The sequence below is a fragment of the Ambystoma mexicanum genome, chromosome 7p (genome assembly GCF_040938575.1).
Source record: "Ambystoma mexicanum isolate Mex_15411 chromosome 7p, UKY_AmexF1_1, whole genome shotgun sequence".
NCBI classification, from domain to species: Eukaryota; Metazoa; Chordata; class Amphibia; order Caudata; family Ambystomatidae; genus Ambystoma; species Ambystoma mexicanum.
Window position 1 is genome coordinate 292,051,587 of NC_090939.1, and position 22,535 is coordinate 292,074,121.

Consider the following 22,535-nt stretch of genomic DNA (forward strand, 5'->3'; position numbering starts at 1 on the left):
TTCTGGGGCCAGGGCCCTCAATACCTTCAATTCTCTCTTCATAAATATCTTCCTTCTTGAGCTCTTCGCTCATCCAATTCCAACTCCCTCAGGGTCAGTCGCTTCTTCAAGCAATGAGTTGGTGGTAGATGCCTTTCTTCGGCTAGGGCCTTCGTCTGGAACAGCCTCCCTGGCCCCTGAAACTTAAGGAGAACCATCTCTGGTTCCGGAAGCACCTCAAAACCTTTCTCTTTGCTTCTGCTTTTTCTCCTCCTCTCCCCTGCTGATTTCCTTGCTTATACTGAAACTGGACTGGTTTACCTGGCTACCCACTGATTGCGGCCCAGATCCCCCCTTTCCAGCCGCACACCTGCACTGCCCTCCTCAATACCCCTGCACTTGTGGACTGTTCTATGTATCCCTACAATCCTACCACAAGCACTTGACACCTGATGCCTGCTCTTACCCCTCTCCCTTGCCACCTGCTGGTCGTACTTTATTTTGTTATTTATTCTATTATCCCTTGTATTGCACTGTTACCTTCTCCATCCCCCCTGCCGTACTTTACTTTGTTATTTATTCTTTTATCCCTTGTTTTGCACTGTCCCCTTCCCCGGCCTCCCCTGCACTCTCCCCTTCCCATGCACTTGCGTGATCTGAATGACACTTGGCCTAGTAGGATCGGTGTCTATCTTCCCTCTGTTCCCCCTCCCTTGCCTCGTCGCACCTTGAAACACCTGTTAATAGGCGTGTTATTAATGCCATATATCATATCATATTATATCATAACATATCATGGCGGGCAATGACTAATTGGTGAACCTTTGAAACCTTGTACATTGAAAAGTAGTGGTGATATAACAATGCATGCTAAATAGCAAAGCAAATCAGCAGAACATAAGAGACTACCAGTGCCTGTCTGTAATTCTGTGGTTGGGATATGATATGTGGATGGCTAAGTTAGTTGCTTGTTAGGGAATGGTAAGTGTCTGACCCTGTTGTATCATCACCCCACGAAAGACTGAGTGGCCTTATCTAAGGACAATCGAGAGCTCTTGAACCCTCTTCTCTCCAACTTGCTCAGGGCTATTTTTGCTAGCAGGTACCTCCTGACTTAAAGGAGTAGAAGAGCAGTGGTCACTAAAGCATACTGTGACAAATCTGAGGATGTTGTCCCTTCTTCCATGCCAGGGCGGGGGGTGGGTTCCTATGGGGCCAGGGCAGTGCATCCACAGTACAATAATCCCCCTAGGAGGGTGTACCATGAAAGGATCGCATTGGGGGGAAGCCCCCTACACAATTAGGGACGATTATTCTCAAGGAACACAGTAATTATCCGTCTTAAGAGCCACAAACCCTCTCTAATACCAAATCCCCCACCCTTATACTAATATACTTTGTTTTAAGGTTCACCATTTTTTACTTTGACAAACCTGAAATGCCCAAAGACTCTTAAGTATCCCCCTTCTGAGGGAGTAACTAGTACTAAGACATTAAAGATCACCTCAAAGAAACGAAGTGAGCGGTCTAGATGTCACTTGCTGGAATGGAAGCAGCTGGTCAGCACAGGAGTTTAAAAGGAAACTCAGCTGTCAAACAGCTGAGAGAGACAAGCCTGAGGGAGACAAACCTCCCAAAAATGAGATCCGAGAGAACGGGTCTCTGAGAAGACACTGCGAATTGCCTGCACCAAGCGAGCAGAGGAAAGCCAAACGGGAAGCCACAGAGCGAGGTAGAGGAAAGGCTGACAAAGGTCCAACTTCGAAGGACCGAGTGCCTTGCTGCCGGTACTTACCTCAAGGCTACCCAAGCTCCGTTGAACCACTTACAGTGCAGGACACGCAGCCAGGAAGGGAGAGACATCACCCAAAGTGCTGCAGAACCTGCCTCTCACCGAGAAGCTGTTGGAACCGCCGCAAGCAACACAGTGACTAGGGAAATGCTGGCTGCATTCAAGAAGAACAGAACAGGTATGCATGTTTATCAGAAGTTGTTAGAGGTCTAGGGGAACTTGAGAAAAAAAGTAGGAAACAAAAGAGGAGCTCTGGGATCCAAAAACAGAATCAAAACCAGTTCCTCACATGGCAGAAGAGTAAACCAAGAGGGAATAACACCACTGTGTGAGCCTGGGACCCCTGAAAGAGACCGGAAGGATAATCAAAACTAGTTGCTCAACTGGCAGGAGAGTAAACCAAGTGGAAGTAATGCTGCTGCGTGAGCCTGGGACCCACACCCATATCAGAAACAAAGGTCTAAAGACAAGAGGGTCAGGGACCATATGAAAGAGACATTTATTGACAATTACCCATTGTGGAAAATGAAGATGTCAAACTGTCTTTTTGAGTCTAACACTCACACCTACATAGAAGATTAGTAACCAGGGAGGCCGAGGAAATAATAAAGTGAAATGTAAACTTGGCAGAGAGGGACCTGAAGTCAATAGGATATAAAGGCTGGGAATATAGAGACTTTACCTTATCTGCGATTCAGCCTCTTGTTGGAAAAACAAGTCTAAGCGAAAGTCTTGGAACTTTGTGGTTTTTAAACATATCTTTTGATCACCTTACTACCAGCTGAACAGGGATCATTTCTGTTTATTGTCAACATCAAGAATATAGTTTCATTTAGTAAAGAATTCCCTTGCACAGTTATCTTAGAATGTAAGTGTTAGTGGTAGTAGTAGGTTTTTGACAAAACAGTGACAGGCTGTTTTCAGACTTCCTGACATTTCCATTAGTTTACTTTGAACTATAGTGTTTAGGGATAGAGAGGCATTTTTCCAAACTTGTTTGTTTTAATAAATGATTTTGCCCAAAATTATGCTTTCTCTGTGTCCGACTCATACTTGTGCACCCTTACAATAACAACCTTGATTGAGTCAAGGTTATGTGGTTATGTGAATATGTTTGCTGCTCCCTGTAGAGGAGTGTTGTAGAATAAATTGCTTGTTGGCGAATGCCCAGTGGTTTCCAACATTCCACCAACCCATGGGTAATACAGAGTAACGTTTGAACCTGGCTCTGATGACAGAAACGTTTGCAAGAAAGGAAGAGAGTTTTCTGCAGCTGGCATGTACGGATGTGTGAACAACATTCGATCATGTGGACAAATCCATACTATGGGAGACCTTGCAAAGATATGGCCTCTGAGGGACTGCTGAGTGCCTAGTGCCATTGGACCGCTAAATTAAGATCTTTGAAATGTGGTTGGGTATCGGAGGAGAAGTGAATTGACAAACACCTTTAGAATAGCCAGAGAAGTTAGTTTCAAGATTCTGGAGTAGGAAGCGCTCAATCTCCCTTCCAAAGTTTTATAAGTTGATGATAGCCACACAATGCTCCATAACTTGGGCCAGGTAGGGTACTTGTGTGGAAAGGTTCATGAAGTTGGGAACACCTGAGGGAGGATTGGCATCGTTTTTGTATGGGATGGCTAGGGGGATTTTTAAGTGTATCTTTCTTGCCTAGGCAGGATTCTTCTCTAGCTAAGGTCTTCTTGATTATCTTGCAAAAACAAGGCAAACTCAAATTGCACAAACTCTGCAAATTCTCAATAATGCAATCTTTCCCTAAATCTTCACTCATTCACTTATGCAACTATTGTTGTGGTGTGTCCTGTAGCATTTACTCATTCATTTGTTGGTTGGGTCTTAATAGATTCCATCATGCACCAAAGGTCGAAGGGTCTGCCATGCATTCAAATACAGTGAGTCGTTATGTCTTGATTTGCAGAGTGTTTGTGCGGACATGTTTAACATGCCCTCTAACCATGCCACTGGTCAGTCAAATAATCAAACATGCACTTTGTTTATATCGTAGTTCGTATTACCACTCTTGATAGATTAGTTCCAAAGATAGCTCATTTTCAAAAAAGGTGACTGAGACTCCAGCGGCAACTACCGTCCCATTTCTCTCCTATATTTAGGGGGGAAGATATCTGCCCAAGCAGTGTTAGAACATCTGGAAACATGGATAGTGGAAAATAATGTCACCAGTCAATTGGCAGTGGCTTTTACTAGTGGAGACAGTGCAATCTATCAGAATCTCTGCGTCTTGGGCAAATATGAGTATATACACTGCACTATAGATCTGCACAACTTTTTACATTGTACCAAGGGCACGATTATGGGACATTCCGAGATCTTGACTTACCCCCCAGCTTCTGAAGACAATACAAAACCTTTACTCTGGAAACACAGCTGTTATAAGATGGGGCTTGGATGGGAGTGTCACTGAGCCAATAGGAATAGAGATGGGGGTTTGCCGTGGGTGTATTCTGGCATCCAGATTATTCTGCATTGTCGTTAATGGGGTAATGCAACAATTGGTTTTGCTACACTCTGATGCTCCCACCTAGCAAAAGAAAAAATGCTGGTGCTTACGTTCGCAGATGATGTAGTCCTTCTTTCCCCCATGCCAATTGGGCTCAAGTTAGAACTGAACGCCTTTGAGGAATTTTGCGATCAGAAATGCTTATCAGTCAATGTTACGAAGACCAAGTCTATGGTATGCAATGATAATAGAAATATGATTAAGAGGGTGATGTCCCTTAAAGTTTGTTGTGGGGCCCATAGAATAGATGTGGCAATAGGATTACGTGGGCTTGAGAGTTATAGAAATGTTCAACTGGGACGCACATATGGTTCAGGCACAACTTAATCTGATAAGGCAAAGCGTTGCACTGGCAACATTCACTAGGTGGGGGTGGGGCAGTGTGGGTCTCCTTGGAGGCCTATAAAGTGCAACTCAGGCAGGTGCCCACATTTGGTGCGGAGCTTTGGAGAAATACGAGATGCCCAAGGCAAACAGTCACAGAAAATAAATACCTTAAACATGTCCTTGCATTACCCACCGGTACAACAAACCGGCCATTGTTTTGGGAAACCGGCATGCGGTGCATAGGAATGTTCTGCACTGCGTATCCTGTCTACTACTGAGTAAGGACAGCCGATGAGCTACAGAGACGCAGTGAAAAATCTTTCCGTGGCACTCCTATGTAAAAAGTGAGCTAAATAGCATGGATCTCAGAAAGTTCTGGTGAAATCCAGCCAGTATGTCAAGCAAGAGCAATGTTGATGTTAAGTGTGCCTATGAGACCAATGCTGGTCAATTATCTTTATTGTCCAGATATTGGGGCCACAAGCAAGGGGTGGGGTACAAAGCATACCTTCACTATGTTAATCCTATGTACTAGAGGGCTTTGTACCGTTAGCTCAGGATAGGTGCCTTACCTCTTGCTAGCGTTCCTAACAGATGGAATCCAAATGCCTCATCCGCTTGTCCATTCTGCTAAGGTGCAACTGAGAATTCTGATCATTTTGTCTTAATCTGTCTGCAATTCCTATTGCCAAGAAGATGTGTAAGGCTGTTGTTTAGGGGAAGACAGATTCGAGTTGCAAACGATGCAAATGGCTCTGTGTTGTAATGCTTCTGATGGACGCGCAGTCTGTTCAACTGCTAAGTATCTACCATGGGTCTGCCGCATAAGGCAAAACCATACGAGCTGGTAGAGCGTTGGCATCGTATTGTAATGGTTGCTTTACTCTATGTATCTTAACATTCAATCTATGGTTGTGTAGGATAAGGTGTTTGTACCTTTTATACTAGGAACCCCTAGGGCCGGCACTATATATCCTTCTGAAAGAATTGAAAATGCCTCTGTTGGAGGATGCATTTTGTATGGAGATTGTGATGCCCTAGGAATTACTGCTGTTTGCACTTTTACTTTCGGAAAATGAAATTCTAATTTTACATATTGATTATGGAGTCATCTGTATATTCTAGTTCTGACTATTTTCTCTTTTTTTAAAATGTGTTTTTATATATTAATGTCCTGATCCCTGTAGAATGTTTAATGAAATGTATTTTGTGCTTTTATGACATGAACATGTGAAAATAAAGCTGAACGAAATGAAAGATAGCCACAGAATTCCACGGTTAACCAGAAGAGACTCGATCTGCAGCAGGTCTCAATCTGTACAATGAGACCGTTTTATTTTTTTAATTAAGTGCTGCAGTTCGAAAGAACTTTTCACATACCATTTTATAAACAATTGCAAATAACCATTACATTATCACAATGAAATTATAACATACAACATATAGCATTGTTAAATTTACAGTTCATCCGTAAAAACAGAAAAGCATCAGAGTGCACCCATTAATCGCGAGAGGGCTTCATCACTCAATGTTTTTAGGCAAAAACACTGTCTACTACTGTTTTGCCACATCTTATAAAGTACCATATTGCTGTGATTATTTATAGCCAATAAGAAAGTGCGCCGAAATAAATGTAATCTGATCTCATCAACCTCATATGAAAATCCCCCCAAACACACCATGTGTTTTACACTGTGTCATAATTTGTCTGTTTGTTTCCAATCAGGAACTGTTTTTACATAACTGACACCATCTATCCTTTTTAAGCATACTAGTTCTGGGGCCTGAGTCGGAAGTTGGTTTAGGCGTAGCAACAAGGTAAAATCTCCTTAAAGCAGGAGAAGAAGACAGGAGACAATATTTCTGAGGGCGCAGATATTCACATTGTACAGTCACACAGTCTACATAGGTCTTTAAATTAGCAAGATGGTTACAATTCAATCCCCAGTCCAAAACTTTGAGCTTACATTTGAAATCCCTTCTAATGGTGACACAATTTCTGGGACCGCGCTTAGAAACCTCTGCGTGTTAAGCATATTATAAATGACCTATTTTAATTATAATTATAATAATAATAATGGTTGCTGGCTCTTTGTCCCAATGCGAATTCCAGCCCATTTCTTTAAATATTTGTTTGTTTAGTCTTGCAAACTCTTGAAGGGGATGTTTACCATTAACTTTCATATGGGAACTCAAAATAGCTAATAAAGGGGACTGAGGTGGCTTCAATGCTTTAATATAATATATGGCCCTATGCAAATGTTTGAAGCCAGCCAATGATGTTAGGCCCAACTCCTCTCTTAACACCTTGATCGACGTACATTGCGTTGGTCCAAGGAGAATTCTCCAGAGTCTCCCTTTTATTTTATTCAAGCAGCCAATACCGGTCATAAGAGTGGCTTCCAGCCCATAAAACATGGCAGCGACTATGCTCTGTTCGTATATCAATATGATTCCCTCAGGACTGTACCCTGCTGTTTTCCCGGCAAACATCTCAGTTATGGAGGTACGGGCAACAGCATGATCTACCTTGCCCTCAATGATGTCTGCAAACCTGTTGTCAGATCTCATCTGTGAGCCAAGATATGTATAAACTGGAACTCTCTCTATGCCAGCTGCAATTATGTCTATCTTCCTCGATAACCCCTGAGAGTCAGTGACTACTATCGCCTGAGTCTTATCAGTATTTATTATGAGCTCATGTTCTGATGCGTATGCAAAATGCCCTTCTAATACCCCCCAAGGTGTGGTCCATAAGGACAGCATCATCGGCATCTGATAGCCAGTGTATCCGGTGTGCCCTGTTCTTAGGAGGAAAGCAATAAGCAGCGGCCAGCCTGACTGGTAGATCAGCGAGGTAGAGATTGAACAGCATGGTCGCCAGCCTGCACACTTGTTTCAACCCTGTTGTAGTGGGGATGTATTTGAAGAAGCCATCCATGCTGTTAAATCTCACCTGCACACTTGTTTCTTCATGGTATTGTTGTATCATCTCCAGTATTGACTCAGGTATATCACATTTTTTTAAATTTAGGCATCAATCGATCCTTGACTTTTCAAAAGCAGACTTAGGGCATCATTAAGACCCTGGCGCTAATGGGTTAACGGCGCCGTAAAAGGCTGTGGTGCCGTTAACCCATTAGCGCCTTACTACGAGGTCCCTTTGCGGGACCCGACCTGAACGGCTGGTCTAGACCAGCCTTTAAAGTAGGGACCCGCAAAGGGAACTTGGTGCTAAGTACGGTACTGCAATTTGCGGTTCCGTACTTAGCGCCGTCCCCAGTCCCATTGAGCCCTATGGGGCAAAAATGAGAATGTGGAAGGGCCAATGTTCAATGGGGAATTACCGCCCCGCCAACCTTGGAATGGGGTGGTAATTCCCCATTGAACATTGGCAGACTCGTTACGATACCGGCACCAACCATGGTGCTAATAGCGCCATGGTTTAGCGCCAGTATCGTAATGAGGGCCTTAAAGTCCACATAAACCAAGTAAAGAGGGGGTTTCCTTTCTTCTTAACCTCTATGATCAGGGAGCCTCAATAGAAGAGTGTTATCGGAAGTAGAGCATCCTGCTCTGAAAAGGGCATAAGATCTCCTTCATAGTTGGTCAACTTCTTTGGTCTCTCAATACCATGGAGGCAAACATTTTGCCAGCTGTGTCCCACATTGGCAAAAGGCGATAATGTGCAGGTAAATTATTAACCTTTTTTTGCAAATAGGTATTAGTATCGCCTGAGTTGTTTATGGAGAGCCACCATCTTTTCAGGCAATTGCGATAGTTATTTTTCTCCCTATTGATGTGTGCCACCGCAACTGACATCACAGGCGTTGACCTTCTTGTGCTCTTACAGTTCGCCTAAGCCGGTTTTTTGCATCACAAATAGTTGGATCACAAACCCAATTGTATTTTGCTTGAGCGCATTGAGTGAATGCATTACCAACTACTGTGATTTTAGAGGAACAATGGGAGAACCATATGATGAGTTCAGAAGCCGAAGGAGGAGGCTTACTAAAAACTGTGTGCTCCCAATTTTCTATGAAAATCTCCCTCGTGGCCTCCAAGTTTTTTTTTACGTCCAAGTTACCCGATTTCCTCTCATATTTACCTCACCTATTTGCGGGTTTGGCAGTGACACTCTATCCAGGTTAACAATAAGTTTAAGCAAATGGTAGATCTGTATATAATGTGTTGTGTTATCATGGATACTAGGCTGTTGATACCTAAAGGGTTGATAAATAATGAAGGGTGGCTTTTCTACCAACTGTCCTCCAGGTGTAGTTACCGGGCACATCTCCCACTACTCGCCCATTAACCATGCAAAAGCCCCACTTTTTAAAAAGACCCACACCCAGCTCAGCCCAGCCCTATTTGATTAGGTCTGCCTCATGTTACTTTCTGCCAACACGCATTTAACAGGCCACGTCTTTTGCTTGTCAACATAGTGGGAGTTGAAATCGCCACCAATTATAATTGACTTAACTCCTTGCAAGTGATACCAATTTGCAATGATTTAAGAGATTATCTCCTGTATATTGCTGGTGTTTCCTCCACCACTGGGGTCCTAGGCATTGACTACTAACAAAGAGTGCAAGCAATTAGCTGCAGGGACCGTTTGCTCAACAGCAAGTATGTTTACAATAGTTTCCAGTAGCGTTACCATAAACTTGTTAGAAACTCCAGTTAACATGACACCCACGTGCTTCCCCAGTATGGCTTTTGTGGCCATAGATTGCATGATTGTATACCCGTGTATAATTACTGGATGGATTAGCCAGCTCTCTTGCAAAAGGAAAATGTCATCTATGTACATTAGATTATGGCCCTCTTTCCTATTTATGAAATGGTAGAAACCATGTGTGTTCCATGTCAGAATACTTAGCAATCCAAGGCCTAGTCGGAATATTGACAGGCAAGATATCGGTCAGGTATCCCCAGTCCAAATCTTCCTTCGGGCAGAGAGTCTTACTCTTCACCAGCTGGATCAAATTACCCTCAGATGTCCTGGTAACACTTTTATTGAGGCCACGTTGTGGACTCGTCTTATACAGGCCCTGATGTTGTCACAGTTGAGCAGTTTACAGCCCATACGCAATAGGTGTTGATGGTGTAATAAGACAAGATCAATGGTTGGACTGGTATACCAGTGCACCAAAGCAGAGGCCAATTTGCCATTGCCACCAAGTTCCACATAGTCAAAATCACTAGCTATCAGTACCCTAAGCGGGGGGATGATATGAAGTACTTGCAGTGTGGCATTTATATTCAGCCATGTTTCCTCTTCATTAGTGAAAAGACTACTGATTGTAAATCTTTTACAATTCCCCTCAACAGTTTTGTCAGTGCCCTTGTTGACCTTAGTACAATTAGGGGAACTGAACCATACAACCCACAGGTTGTCATCATTCTCACCAAAATAGAATTGTTCCATAAGAGCTGAGTTATTGTCCTCGCAGATCAGGGCGGATGAATTTCCATCACTGGGGTTTGATAGTGCATCCTCTTACCAGTAAGGCAAGAATGTGCCAACTGGTTATTGTTATAGGCCTTTGCTCTGCTCTTTCGGACCTCCTCTTGGCTTTTTCCTCTCTTTTTGACTGAGTGCCCTTGTTTTTCACCGACTCAAGCGAGTCACAGTGTGCAGGCTTAGGGCTTGTTTGCCTAGAATCAGATTTTACTTTCAAAGTTGCTAACCTTTTTACTCTTCGCCTTTCTTTACGTGTCAGAGGGATATTTTCTGCTTCTTTGTGCCGTCTTTATTTCCATTCGCTGCAACTTCTGAGGTACCCTAGGTACACTTTTCCTTTCCGAAGCAAATGTAAGGAGCCAGGAATGAGACTTGGACACAAGTGATTCATAGTTTTCGTCAAAGACTTTTATTAAAATAAAAGGGGTTGGGAAAATGCATCTCTGTCCTTGCACTCAAGGTGTTTCCCTACCTAAACAAAACAAAAGGGTAGGATTAATTCCAAACCTTCCAGCCATCACCTCTTATGTTTTTCTTAAATTACCCTGTGTGGGATGGGAATGCCCAGACGTGGGTCTCGTGCCTACTGAGCCCAGAGACCCAAGCTACCCAACACTCATGTGGGCCATCAAGGCCGAAACATGTTTGGGGATGCATGTGGTCTCATGCAGAAGGGATGTGACCAAGCACTTTGGGCTGGACTGCCCTTTTTGAGGTGGGACCAAGCCTGATTTGCATATGGTCTTTCCTCTTTTGTAATGGCTTGGCAGGCGAAGAACAATGGTCTGGAGGGTTGCCCAGAGCAATGCAGGAGTTTAGGATTAATTCAAAACCTTCCAGCCACCACCTCTTTTGTTTTGCGTTTGCATACCTAAAACCAAAACAAAGGGCCTGTCAATGTTAGAATATTCTTACGTGCTGCTAACGAGCCAAATGTCCAATGTTGGGAAAGCATGCCGACCAATCAGAGGGTCTATGCAGCAAGATGCTATACAATGTTGTAAAGAGCAACCCGCTGCCATGTTTCTGCTTTAATGAGTATTATACATATTTATAGTTGGCTCGAGGTGTGCCTAACAGATAAAGGGCAGCCAATGGTGTCACTAACCTATATACATACTATGGGTATATATGTTCCCTTAACCAATCCCTCCCTTCAATAGGTTTTTCAGTTTGACACGTTGGATGACCACATAGCTGACGTACATTGAGGTATAAAACCTTTGCATAATCCAGTTTGAGTGTGGGTGTGTCGACTATAGCTTGTTGTTCGCAAGATTGCCGTACTTTATTTTATGCTAATAATAAAGTAGTACTCTGTCATATTCTTTGAGCTTGTCCAGTTATTTGGGTCCAAGATCATTATTGGTAAATCAATCTAGCACACAAGACGATTCAAGGTGCTAGGGCGCAATCACAACTAGGATTGTCTGTCCGTTCAGGTGCCGCAAATTTGCTCATATTGTTATTTATAGATGAACAGTGTTGTGCAAAACTTTCAACCTGGTCCTTGCTCAATATTATTACTGGAGCCTGGGCGATGACCTCAGCCACGTAAGAGTCTGTCATTTTCCCATGACGAAACTCCTCCACCATCCTGGCTCTATACTGAGTCAGGCTATATTGATGCTTTACCATATCAGTTTGTTTAGTCTGTGGACTGTTAGACTCCACCACCTTTGGTTTAGATCGTAGGTTGTGTTTAGTTTTAGATTTGTTACCGTCCGGCATGAGAGTTGAAGAGCTAAGAATCAGCAATAATGATCTGAGTATTAAAAAGGCACATCATTTAGGAAGCTCTGTTGAGAAAAGATCTGCACTTATCATCACACAGTAATAAACAATACTCGATGTTGGAATGCAAGGATTCGCTCCGTTGCTACCTCACTGCCTGTGGACTGCAGACTCCAACGCACTTGCAATGCACTTCAAGATGCACACGCCGACGCGATCTGATTTTATAGTGTCAGCTGGACACAAAGTTGCTAGCCAGCCGCTTGATTGGCAAGGTAGGTAAATGGAGCACAGATGTGCAAACGCTGCTCCTTCAATATAGCAAATGTGAAATACGAAGGCCTCAGGTAGTACACCAATGTTCGACTGCAATTTCCTGCAGACTGCTACACACTTGCAACGCACTTCAAGACACGCGCGCTGACACACCGCGCTCTGATTTCATTATGTCAGCTGGATACAAAGTCAGTCAGACAATATTTTCATTACAAAGCACCGCAAGTGGAGTGCGACAAGCGCGAGGGAATTCTGGAACAGCTTTACTCTGCATACTCCGTCGTGGTGATTTTCCAAGGGTAGAAGGGTACAAAGTAGTGGAACAAACTTCTCTGTGCTACATTCCTTTCCTTCTCCCTAGAAGAGCAGGCCCTTCTAAAATAGGCATAAGGTCTGGGTGTGATGTGATTCCCTTAGGGTGGCCCAGTACAAACTGTTTTTTCTACAGACTGCTCCTTCCTGGCATGCTGGGGCTGCTGCCCCATTGATTGCTGCGACTTCCGGTTCCAATTGCTTGTTTTTTAAAGTATCTTCCTGGGGCGCCAGGGCAGGGCATTCAGGCATTCAAACACCATTAGCCCTCCCTATTACACCATTCTTCCAGGATGGGGCTGGAGTATCATAGCAGACAGGGCTGAGTACTTGCCCCGCTGTCATTTTCCTTGTACAGCAATAACGCTGTGACTCTGAGATGCAAGTGGTAGAAGCTGAGATTTATTTATTTGTTTCCATTTTTAAAGCGCTCACACAGCCCGGGGGCATCGAGGCGCTGCTACCAGCATATGCCTTAGTTGCGTATTTATAACGCGCTTAATACCCAGAGGTTTTTTAGCTCAGACCTGTGGATCAAACCTGTGTTGCTTCGTGTCGTCTTGTTTCCAAGGCGAGCACGTTGCTGCTGAGCTATCCTCCCAGGACATGAGATGAATGTGACATCACTGGGGAGAAGATGCACTCCATCCTCCTGTATGCAGACGGTGCTGTGCTGCTCAAACAGACCACATTGGCATTACACATATTGGTCTCTAGTAATGCAGACTCATTGAAATCAAGATTCACAAGAAATACATTTCAATCTTCATAAATGGAGAAAAATCAGGGTTAGTTGCAAAATACCATTCGCTGGAAATCTTTCCTGAAAAATAAACGGGTTAAAAGTAGGAGTGTTTTGAACATAGACTTGGATGATTATAATACTAAGACCAGAATGGGCGGGAGAATGTGGGGCTATGAAACATGCAAAAAACCTGAGACTCTAGAGACCACATTTCTAAGAGGAGTAATGATGGTCCCAAACTCTACGGGGCAACAATGTATCATGTTTGGGAACCGGGCTGAAACCAGCGGGAGTCAAAACACCATTGGCTCTGTTGAGGCTGCAGACAATAGTATGGACTAGTCCATCTTAGAACTTAGCCTGAAGTGTAACAGATGACATGATATTGCTTGGGGGGTTACTGTGTTTTAGGAATATCTACTGTCTACAATTTATTGATTGCTCCAATTTATTTTGAGGACAGCATTATCTCATACAAATTGAAAACAGTGTTTAGAAAGGCTACTGAAATAGTCTATGTTAGATAGAAGTTCTTAAAACCCAAGATAGCTGAAAACAGTGGCAGCCTCTTTGCCTTTAAAATCTGAACACGGAGAGGAAAATGATCTTTGCTACATGAAGTCAGATCGCATGAGCAGGAGGATAATGGTAGTCAGATTTGGTCAATTACAGATGAGAGTTTTAAAAGTGCCAAGGGAAAAACATGAAATGTTAATTGGACTGTACCCCAGTGATAAGGTCTCAGGGGAGACAGCCGTGTACATGATATGTTTCTGCTCCAATTTCAGAAAGCTCAGACAAAAGCGTCTAATCCCTGCATTAGGAAATTGCAGTTTTGTGCATGGGAGTGTTGTTTGCATATGCCTTTCTGCTGTTTTTGAACCGGGTCTGCTTTGGGGACTGGATGTGTTTTTAAATATCATTTCTAAAATCTGTCTATTTTATAGTGTAGATACTTTTCTTATGGTAATCTGCTTTTATTTGTCTTTATATATTTATCAATATTATGTACGTATAATTTCACATTTTAATGACTGAAAGTGTACATTATAAGGTTTAATTGAACTTAATAACCATTAATTGATGGATTGAGTGATTGCATTTCCTGTGTGGTGTCGGTGGGTGGTAAGCAGAGGGGCCCCATCAGAATGAGTTGGACTTTGGCGTGGAAATAGCATGAATTATAGGGATTCGAACCTGTGTTGCTATGTTGCTTTGCATTGTCTTGCTTCCAAGACAAACGCGTTGCCCCTGAGCTATCCCCTCGGCCATACTTTAGGAAGTAATGGGGAGTGATGGTTCTTAACAAGCTGAAACTGACACTACAGGGACCAGAATCCCTCGCACTGATGGGTTTGGTGATACCATACACACACGAACTTCCTTCCAGATGAGAGCATGAGACTGTACAACCTTTGAAGCAGAAGAGCACAGACCTCTAAGGTGCACTTACTTGGGAACTAGAGCTTGCCCTTCACCTACCAAGAAGATGGAGCCTAACATTGCACAATATGGCCCAGAAAGGCAAAACAAGGCGTGGCAAGGCATAACATGAAAACCATGATAAGGTAAAAAGCACCCCAGTCATTCTGGGGGATAGACAAGAGAGAGCAGTGCCTGTGAATGTGTTCATTATATTCGCAGAGGCACTGCTTTTATCCCTGATCATCATCTGATCATCATCTGCAGTGCATTGCATGCAGGCTTGGGGTTGCAATTATGCAATGCCCTCTTAACCGTGGGCAGCTAGGGCAGCACTGCTCCTTCCTTTCTATGGCAGTGCTTAATAATTGCAGGACTGGACTATCAGAACTTTGGTGCCATTCCAAAACTCGTTGGGCATCCGGAAAGCTTGGCATCTAGGTGGTCTGCTGTTAGCTATTAACAACCAGCTGCGGTCTATCCAATAGATTGCCTTACTTTTGTGTGCCTACAATACCTCATCACTCAGCACGGCTGCCACTTTAAAGAGTCCACCTGGCCTTTTTTTTTTACCCGTTGATTAGACACTTGGAGGGGGGTTTATTGTTCATGTGTGCATGGGGGCGCGTGTGTGTGCTTCGAAAAGGCATTCACAAGCATGCATGTCTGTCTGGCTTAGATACCGTGTTCATTTATCAACTTTACTTGAAATTAAGTGGTGTTGAATAGTTGATCAATTTGTTTTTCTGATATGTTTTCAGGTGCGATGGGACGGCTTGACAGGCAGAATCACATTCAATAAAACCGATGGCTTGCGGAGAGATTTCGATTTGGATATCATTAGTCTCAAAGAGGATGGAATGGAAAAGGTAAGCAGGCTTATCAACATACACCTATTAAGTGGACACCAGGTCACTCCTTGGATGTATCACAGAGAGTCACGGTGGCAGTATTTATGGCTGAAATGTGGGGTCTTTGTTCATTTTGCTATTCGGCATTTCACATGTTCTGTTCACAAAATCCTCATATTTAAAATTTTGGGTTTTCCTAAGTGTGGGCGAAACTGACTGATGTTGCATGGTGCAGAAATATTGTGTCTAAAAAGGTAACAACAGTCTAAAATAGATAATAGAAGTCTTCTTATCGACGTCACTGATTGGGGATTTGTGAATGGCACTTAAAAAAGGAACGTTTTTTTCGGGAGTGTTCATTGTGGCAGATACATGCGTGTGAAGTTTCTTGGCGGTAAGTAGGTCGCAACCACACACAATGCAGGTAAGTACGATGGGAACACGGCCTTTCTTCATGCTGAGAAGTTTCAGTAGTTGCTGATAACTAAGTGCTTAAGCATCAAACACCGCACAAGACACTCAATGATATGTATATGATATGATATGGCATTTATAGCGCGCCTGTACACAAGTGTTCCAAGGGACACCCGCTTGTTTATCCAGCTTTACAGCCCTCGCCAGGTCATCCATAGTACACTCACTATATTCATTTATTTATTATTTATATAGCGCTAAAAGCAAGCAAGCCCAGAGGCATCAGAGCACTAAGAAACAAACAAAACGACAACAAACACCTACCAATATGCACATTCATGGCCGAGGCCAGCAAGCAAGAAAGCATCAGAGAGAAAGCCTGGGTCAATAGGTGGGTCTTCAGGGGACGTCTAAAGCAGTCCAGAGAGGTACAGCCCCTCAAATCTGGACGTAGCCTGTTCCAAAGTTTGGGTGCTACATTGTGGCACACACTCTTATTGATCACGGTCAGTTTTGCTCTTACCACAAACAAGATCTGGGTGTCGTTTGATCTCCAAGTCCTCTGGCGAAGCAGCCACAGAAGTCTTTCTACAAGATAGACTGGGCTTTCACCAAAGAGGCATTGTCTTTCTACAAGATAGACTGGGCTTTCACCAAAGAGGCATTTATGCGTCAGGAGGAGAAGGTGAAAGGAGATCCTCGCATCCACCGGCAACCAGTGGAGGACGTGCGAGATATGTTCTCTCTTTGCAATGCCTTCAACTGCGTGCACAGCGCTCGCTATTTTGAAAAACCTGTTATTTTGCTCGTTCGCCTTTCCCTTTTCCCTGAAGCAAACTTTCACAGTAGTCTAAATTAGAGCCAATGATGGCTCTAGCAATGGTGACACACGTTTGTTTAGTCAAGAAAGGTATAAACTGGCTCAACAGATTGATGTAATAAGAAGAGGTAGCAACCAGGCTGTTGAGCCTTCATGTTCATGTTCATCTTCTTGTCAAAGAAGACCCCACACGTTGTTGCTGTAGGCAAGGTGGTGATAGTGCTTGAAGCTATCTTAAATTCCTTATAGCTTGTGTCAAGCTTTCCTAATCGAACCGCGGTGCCTGCTATCATCAATTTGGTTTTAGAATCACTTAAGACAAGAACAATTTCCACCGATTGTTGAATAAGAGAGTAAACCTCATTCATATTTTCAGTGTTCAAATCGTGGTTGCCTGGGAGTGGAATTAAACACTGAATATCATCATCGTAGTTTGTATACATTACTACTCTGGCATTCAACAGCTCGAAGAAAGGTTTTGTGAGCATATTATACACAGTGGGGGACACATATGAACCCTCTGGGACCGCACATTGCACTTTGAACTAATTGGCAAATGCATCATTTCTAAACACTCTGCATTTACAATTAGATTGGCACCTGGATGCCTTCGGGCTTTGGCGCCTTACAAATGACATAACATAACATAAAAAAAGAGTTAGTCCAGGTGGCTGCAGAGGCTGAGAATGAGGCAGAGTGTAATAACCTGTCAACCAGTATTTTATGGTACACAAGATCAAAGTCCGCAGATAAGTTAAGGCGCATGAATAGCACAACATTGCCATTCTCCATTGCATGCAAAATATTAGACTTCAGAATGAGTAATGCTCTTTTTTGTGCCATGTGCCGGGTGAAAATTACATTGCCGCTGGCCTAAAATACTATTTGCATTTAAGAATTGTTCTACTTGGAGGTAGGCCACACAGTCAACAGATCGTGAACAAAAAGGAAACATTTGTGATTGGACTGTAGTTGTGAGGATTATTGGGGTTCAAAGTTGACTTGTTTAGTAGTGGGGAAATCCAGCCTGTTAAATGCATTCTGACACATGACTCGCAGCAAAAGCTGTATTCATAAATTTAGTAATGGTGGAAATCAGGGCTGGAGCGCATGCCTTTACCACCGCTGAAGGATATTCATCCCCTTTGCATGAGGTGGGGTTAGGTTGGGCAATGATATGGACAACCCCCAATTCTGTAACTGCTCTTACCTAAAAATATCTTTTGTATTAAATATCAACCTTTGGGACTGCCGCATCAGATTTCATTGGGATTGTTCTTTCAGTATTGGTATGTTTACCAGAGGTGATGTCTCTGATCTTCTGTACTTTATCCACCATGGCTTCCTGAATTGCTCTACACCAAGCCGTGTCCCTGGTACGTTTTATCACTGAAGGGCATGGGTACTCTAGTTCTTTGAGAACTTTAAATAGCTCTCCCTTAACAGACCCTGCATTCATAATACTTTCATCATAATCAATCTTTTTGGCTTTAATATTGGCAGATTTGTATCTCTTGGATGCCAGAGTATAAGCTTCCTGATTTTCTGCCATTTTATTTTTAAGACAGATAATGTGGGCTTTATGTTTAGCTATCTCTAGTCCGTGGATCTCGAAAGAATACCACAATTTGGGGTCCTTTTTTCATACACAACACATTTTCATAGGGGAAATTTTATCCACTGTATTGGCCAGTGGCCTTTGATAGACACGTGCCAGATCATCAGCTGTCTCATAATTAGCTAAATCATGTGAGAGCTATTCCCAGCGAAGAATATTTACCTCAGTGGTACATTTTTGTCCCTTCCAGAGCTTCTCCTGCTGTTCAGAAAAAGGGGTTTCAGCACAGCAGGAGGGCTTCACCAGGCAATTCAAAGGTCCACGAGGACGCAGCAAGCTTCGTTCAAGCTTTCTTCATTGGGTGTTCTTCCTAGTGGTCCACTCTGCCTCTAGTCCCAAAACCCTCACCTTTTAAGCAGGTTTCTCCCATTCATGCACAGCCTAGGCTGTCACTCAAACAGCAGGGTGGCTGTCCTAAAAGGACAGCCAGAGCCAACGAGGGCTGGTTGCATTCAGGCAATCCTAGAGAAAAAGGACAGGGGAGTTTCGGGAACCTCCCTCACTTCCTGCCCTTCAAAACACACTGGAGCCAGAGGCGGGTTTCAGGACTGAAGCCTGCCAAAGGCAAAATGAACAAAGGGCTCAAACCTTGCTTGGTGCACTGATTAAAACCCAAGAAAGACCTCACAAACAGAAAATTGTGAATAAAGAAGACCGGGGCCATTTTGACAAAATGAGTGCTATAGTGCAGCTGAGGATTCAGCCTGCGGTAGAAAAGTACAATGGTAGGAACATTAAACCACTGCCACCAGCCATTTAAAGAGGTGATGGTAACATAACAAATGTTACATGAGTAAGGTAGGATAGGGGACTACTAGGTAAACCCCCAGCACTCCACATAAAATGATGTGTGCTGGACCTACAAAGAGAAAAGGTAAGTAAAGTCAGTTTCACTTTACTATTCTTGGGAACAGTAGTTCACACACGAACAGGTATTTAAACCGTATGAGAAATGTTCTCTGTGACACTGCACTGAAGGCTCTTTGTGTCACCATACAAAAAGTAGATGACTATGGAGTTTGTCAGACTCCAAAAACAAAGTAAACAAATAATCCAAGTCAGGTCAAAACAAATGAGAGAGTGAAAACACAGCCTCACTCACTCCAGGGTTAGAGTTTAAAAGTCCTAAAGTCCAGCAAAAGAGCTGGGGGTCTCTAAGGTTGAAGGGAATCAGCACAGAAATGACAATTCTCCCTAACAGTAGACAATTCTTTAGCTAGCCTGGCATTATTCAGAAACTGTGCCTGCGCCATTCCGTACCGTTCCCTCCAAACTGTGAAGGATAAAAGCCTACCTCCTTCAAATAAATCCCCTATCAACACTCTGTCGGTTTTGACAAGCTCAGAATGCAGTCAGGATTGACTCTTAAAAAAAACAAAAAACAAATATCCCACTTAGACAGTGTGGACCGCCATGGGCCTCCCAATTAGCTAAACAAAGGGCGCCTGAAAATGCTGCAGGCAGTATAGGTGAAGCCATCTATAGGTGAGTTGAGGACAGAGGCTGCTCAGAATGGATGTGAGGCAATGCAGGCTGAGAGCCAATTCTTTGGGGACAGCGATGCACTGATCAATTAGGAAAGACAATGGTTTACCTGGGAATGCCATGATTTATTGATTTTGCATTGTACATTGATGTGGCATCAATAATTATGCTGTCCAACCGTGATGCGTACTGTAAGCTGCCCATTGTTCTGGGAGAAATTCAAGAACATGCCTAAGCATTTACTTTATTTTTTAACTTTTTGCACTTATTTAATGAGGCAAATAAAGAAAACAATATATGAAAAGTAGGTTCTTTGTTGCTGCATGGCGAGTTATTTTTTATGAGCTTTTTGCCAACTTGTTATTCTTCGGAAAAACAAATCTATTTGATTTTACATTTGAGGGTTCCCCCCAAGTCCACTCTCTACTATTATTTACTCCCTATTCCCCACCTTATGCCCCTTAAGCCCCCCCCCCAAACTCCTTAACTTTTCAATGAGTTTTTTAATTGAAAAACCTTTGGAAAAAAACTCATAGAAAAAATACTGGCAATTTAACAACGTTGTAACGAAAAGTAAAGCTGTGCTTAAGCATCTCATGACATTATGCATCACAAAATGAACTATTTCTAAAGAGCACAGTAAATAACCTTATTGATTCAAGCACAAGCAGACAGCTCATAGGTAATGTGTTCACCTCTGACCTGGGGCTGGAGGGCACTTAGCGTGATAACTCATTGGTACGGAATGGCCAGGGGCGAACAGTCAACACGTCAAAATTAAGGGAGCCATTTCAAAATGAGCAAAGAGCAAAACCAAAGTGTAACTGCAAGGCTTAATGTTCTTACGCCTTCATATTGAAATCCACCTACCTTTTGTCCACTCCAAAGGAATTGGGGAGTATTTAAGCAGAGTTTGCATCTCCACTGTGCTGATCTCCACCGTTTTAGAAGAGCGCCACCTTTCAGACCTACGTGAGATTTTCATGCAGATGAAAACAAATGCAGCCTCATTTCATGCAGAGAACCACCAATGTTAGTACGTCTGTGCTGGGGGTGTCCCATGCATGCAACTTAAAATACTCAGATGGTGGGGGGAAGAAGGACTAATTAACATAAAATGAACTTGCTTGTACGCTTTCATTTTTCTGTGTCTTGTGAAAAATTAAATGCTGCCCGCAAAGGAAATGATATGATATATGATATGATGTGGCATTTATAACGCGCCTATACACAAGTGATTCTAGGCGCGACAAGACAAGTAGGGGGAGGACAAAATAGAGATCTTACTAGGCCTTTTGTCATTCAGATTGCGCAAGTGCGAGGAAGAGGGAAAGGGAGAAGTATCAGGTTGGGAGGGGAAGGGAGAAGTGCAGTTAACTCACAAGTGCAGCCAGCGGGGTGGCTCATAAGTGCAGAGAGAAGGGACTGTAGGGATGCAGATACAGGTCCTTAAGTGCTGGGGAGCACGGAGGCATTGCAAGGGCAACTGGACATGCAGGAGCCTGGGCCTCAGCTCAAGTCTTGAGTTATTTCCAGAACTGGAGGTGGTTCCGCTCAAGTTTGAGAAAGGGAGGGAGGCTGTTCTAGGTGGAGGCCTGGCCGAGGAGATTTATCTGCCCCCAACTCTCTGCTTGGAGAAGAGTCTGACCCTCAGAGAGTTGGAGGTGGATGAGCAGAGAGCTCGAGAAGGAAGAGGTTTTGGAAGACAAAGTTTGAGGTAGAGCGGTCCCAGGCCCCAGAAAACCTTGTGGACAATGCAGAGGGTCTTGAAGTTTATTCTTGCAGTGAGAAAAGGAAGAATACCTCTGAGGAGGTGCTGCTGGTAGTTTGACTTCTTAGAGACGTCAGAGACGTGAGGAGAGAAGGAGAGGGTGGAGTCAAAGATGACACCAAGGTTCTTAGCCTCACAGGAAGGAGCAGGAAGAGGGCCCAGCGTGGGCAGCCAGAGAGAGTGAGAAAGGATGCTTTGCAGATGGCGTTTACTAATGGAGGATTCCTCAGCCTTACTTCCTAACAAATGTCACTTTGCATGCAAGGGACCAGCAAAGTTTGAACTTGTGTGCTGCAGGGTCCCCTGCATGCCATTATAAACATTCACAAGTCAGAGGATAAAAGGAAAAAGTAAAGAGAGGCAACTTGTTTTAACTTTTTCATTTAACTCTCCATTTTATGAAAAATACTGCCTGAAAATATACTTAGCAGATGCTACTTATTAATGGATTCCTAGTCTTGAGCAGGTGCAAAGCTGAGGCAGAGCCCATAAGAAACCATTTATTTTACAACTGCAGCGCAATCTCAAGCAGGTGTAATAAGGAAATTCACTGACAAGACTGTGGAGGTCAGCACAGCAGAGATCCCAGCTCCACTAGCTCCACTGCCCCCTCGTCTGCCTTGTTGGTGCTGGAAAATGGGGTGCAGAGGTAGATCAAGGAATACAAACAATATGCCTTTCTTTTGCGCCTCGATTCACTGCTCTGCCCCATATAAAATGAGGCTGCTTATGTCTTGAGCAGGTGCAAAGCCAAGGTGGATTCCTTAGGAATCCATTTGTTTTACACTGGCACAGGTCATGCAGGTTTAAAACAAAATGCACTGACCAGCTAAAGGAAACATGTTTGCAAAAATGCATGCGGAGTTCTTATCTTTGCTCTGTCTCCTCCTTCTCCATCGTGGCAATGCAGAAAAATGAGGTGGTGTGGGAAATGGAGGTGTAAGAGCATTGCGCCTTGATTTTACCCTAAAAATGATGGTGAA

General features: G+C 43.4%; 1 protein-coding gene across 4 annotated transcripts in view; it reads left to right on the top strand.

Moving 5' to 3' along the window:
* Positions 1-22,535, top strand: part of GRIK1 (glutamate ionotropic receptor kainate type subunit 1) — a 1,552,596-nt gene that overhangs the window by 1,160,647 nt on the left and 369,414 nt on the right. For all 4 annotated transcript variants that reach the window (XM_069636357.1, XM_069636359.1, XM_069636358.1 and 1 more), the window contains exon 8: positions 15,355-15,462. In XM_069636357.1, coding sequence (XP_069492458.1) covers positions 15,355-15,462 — 108 coding nt within the window. The remainder of the gene's footprint in view (positions 1-15,354; positions 15,463-22,535) is intronic.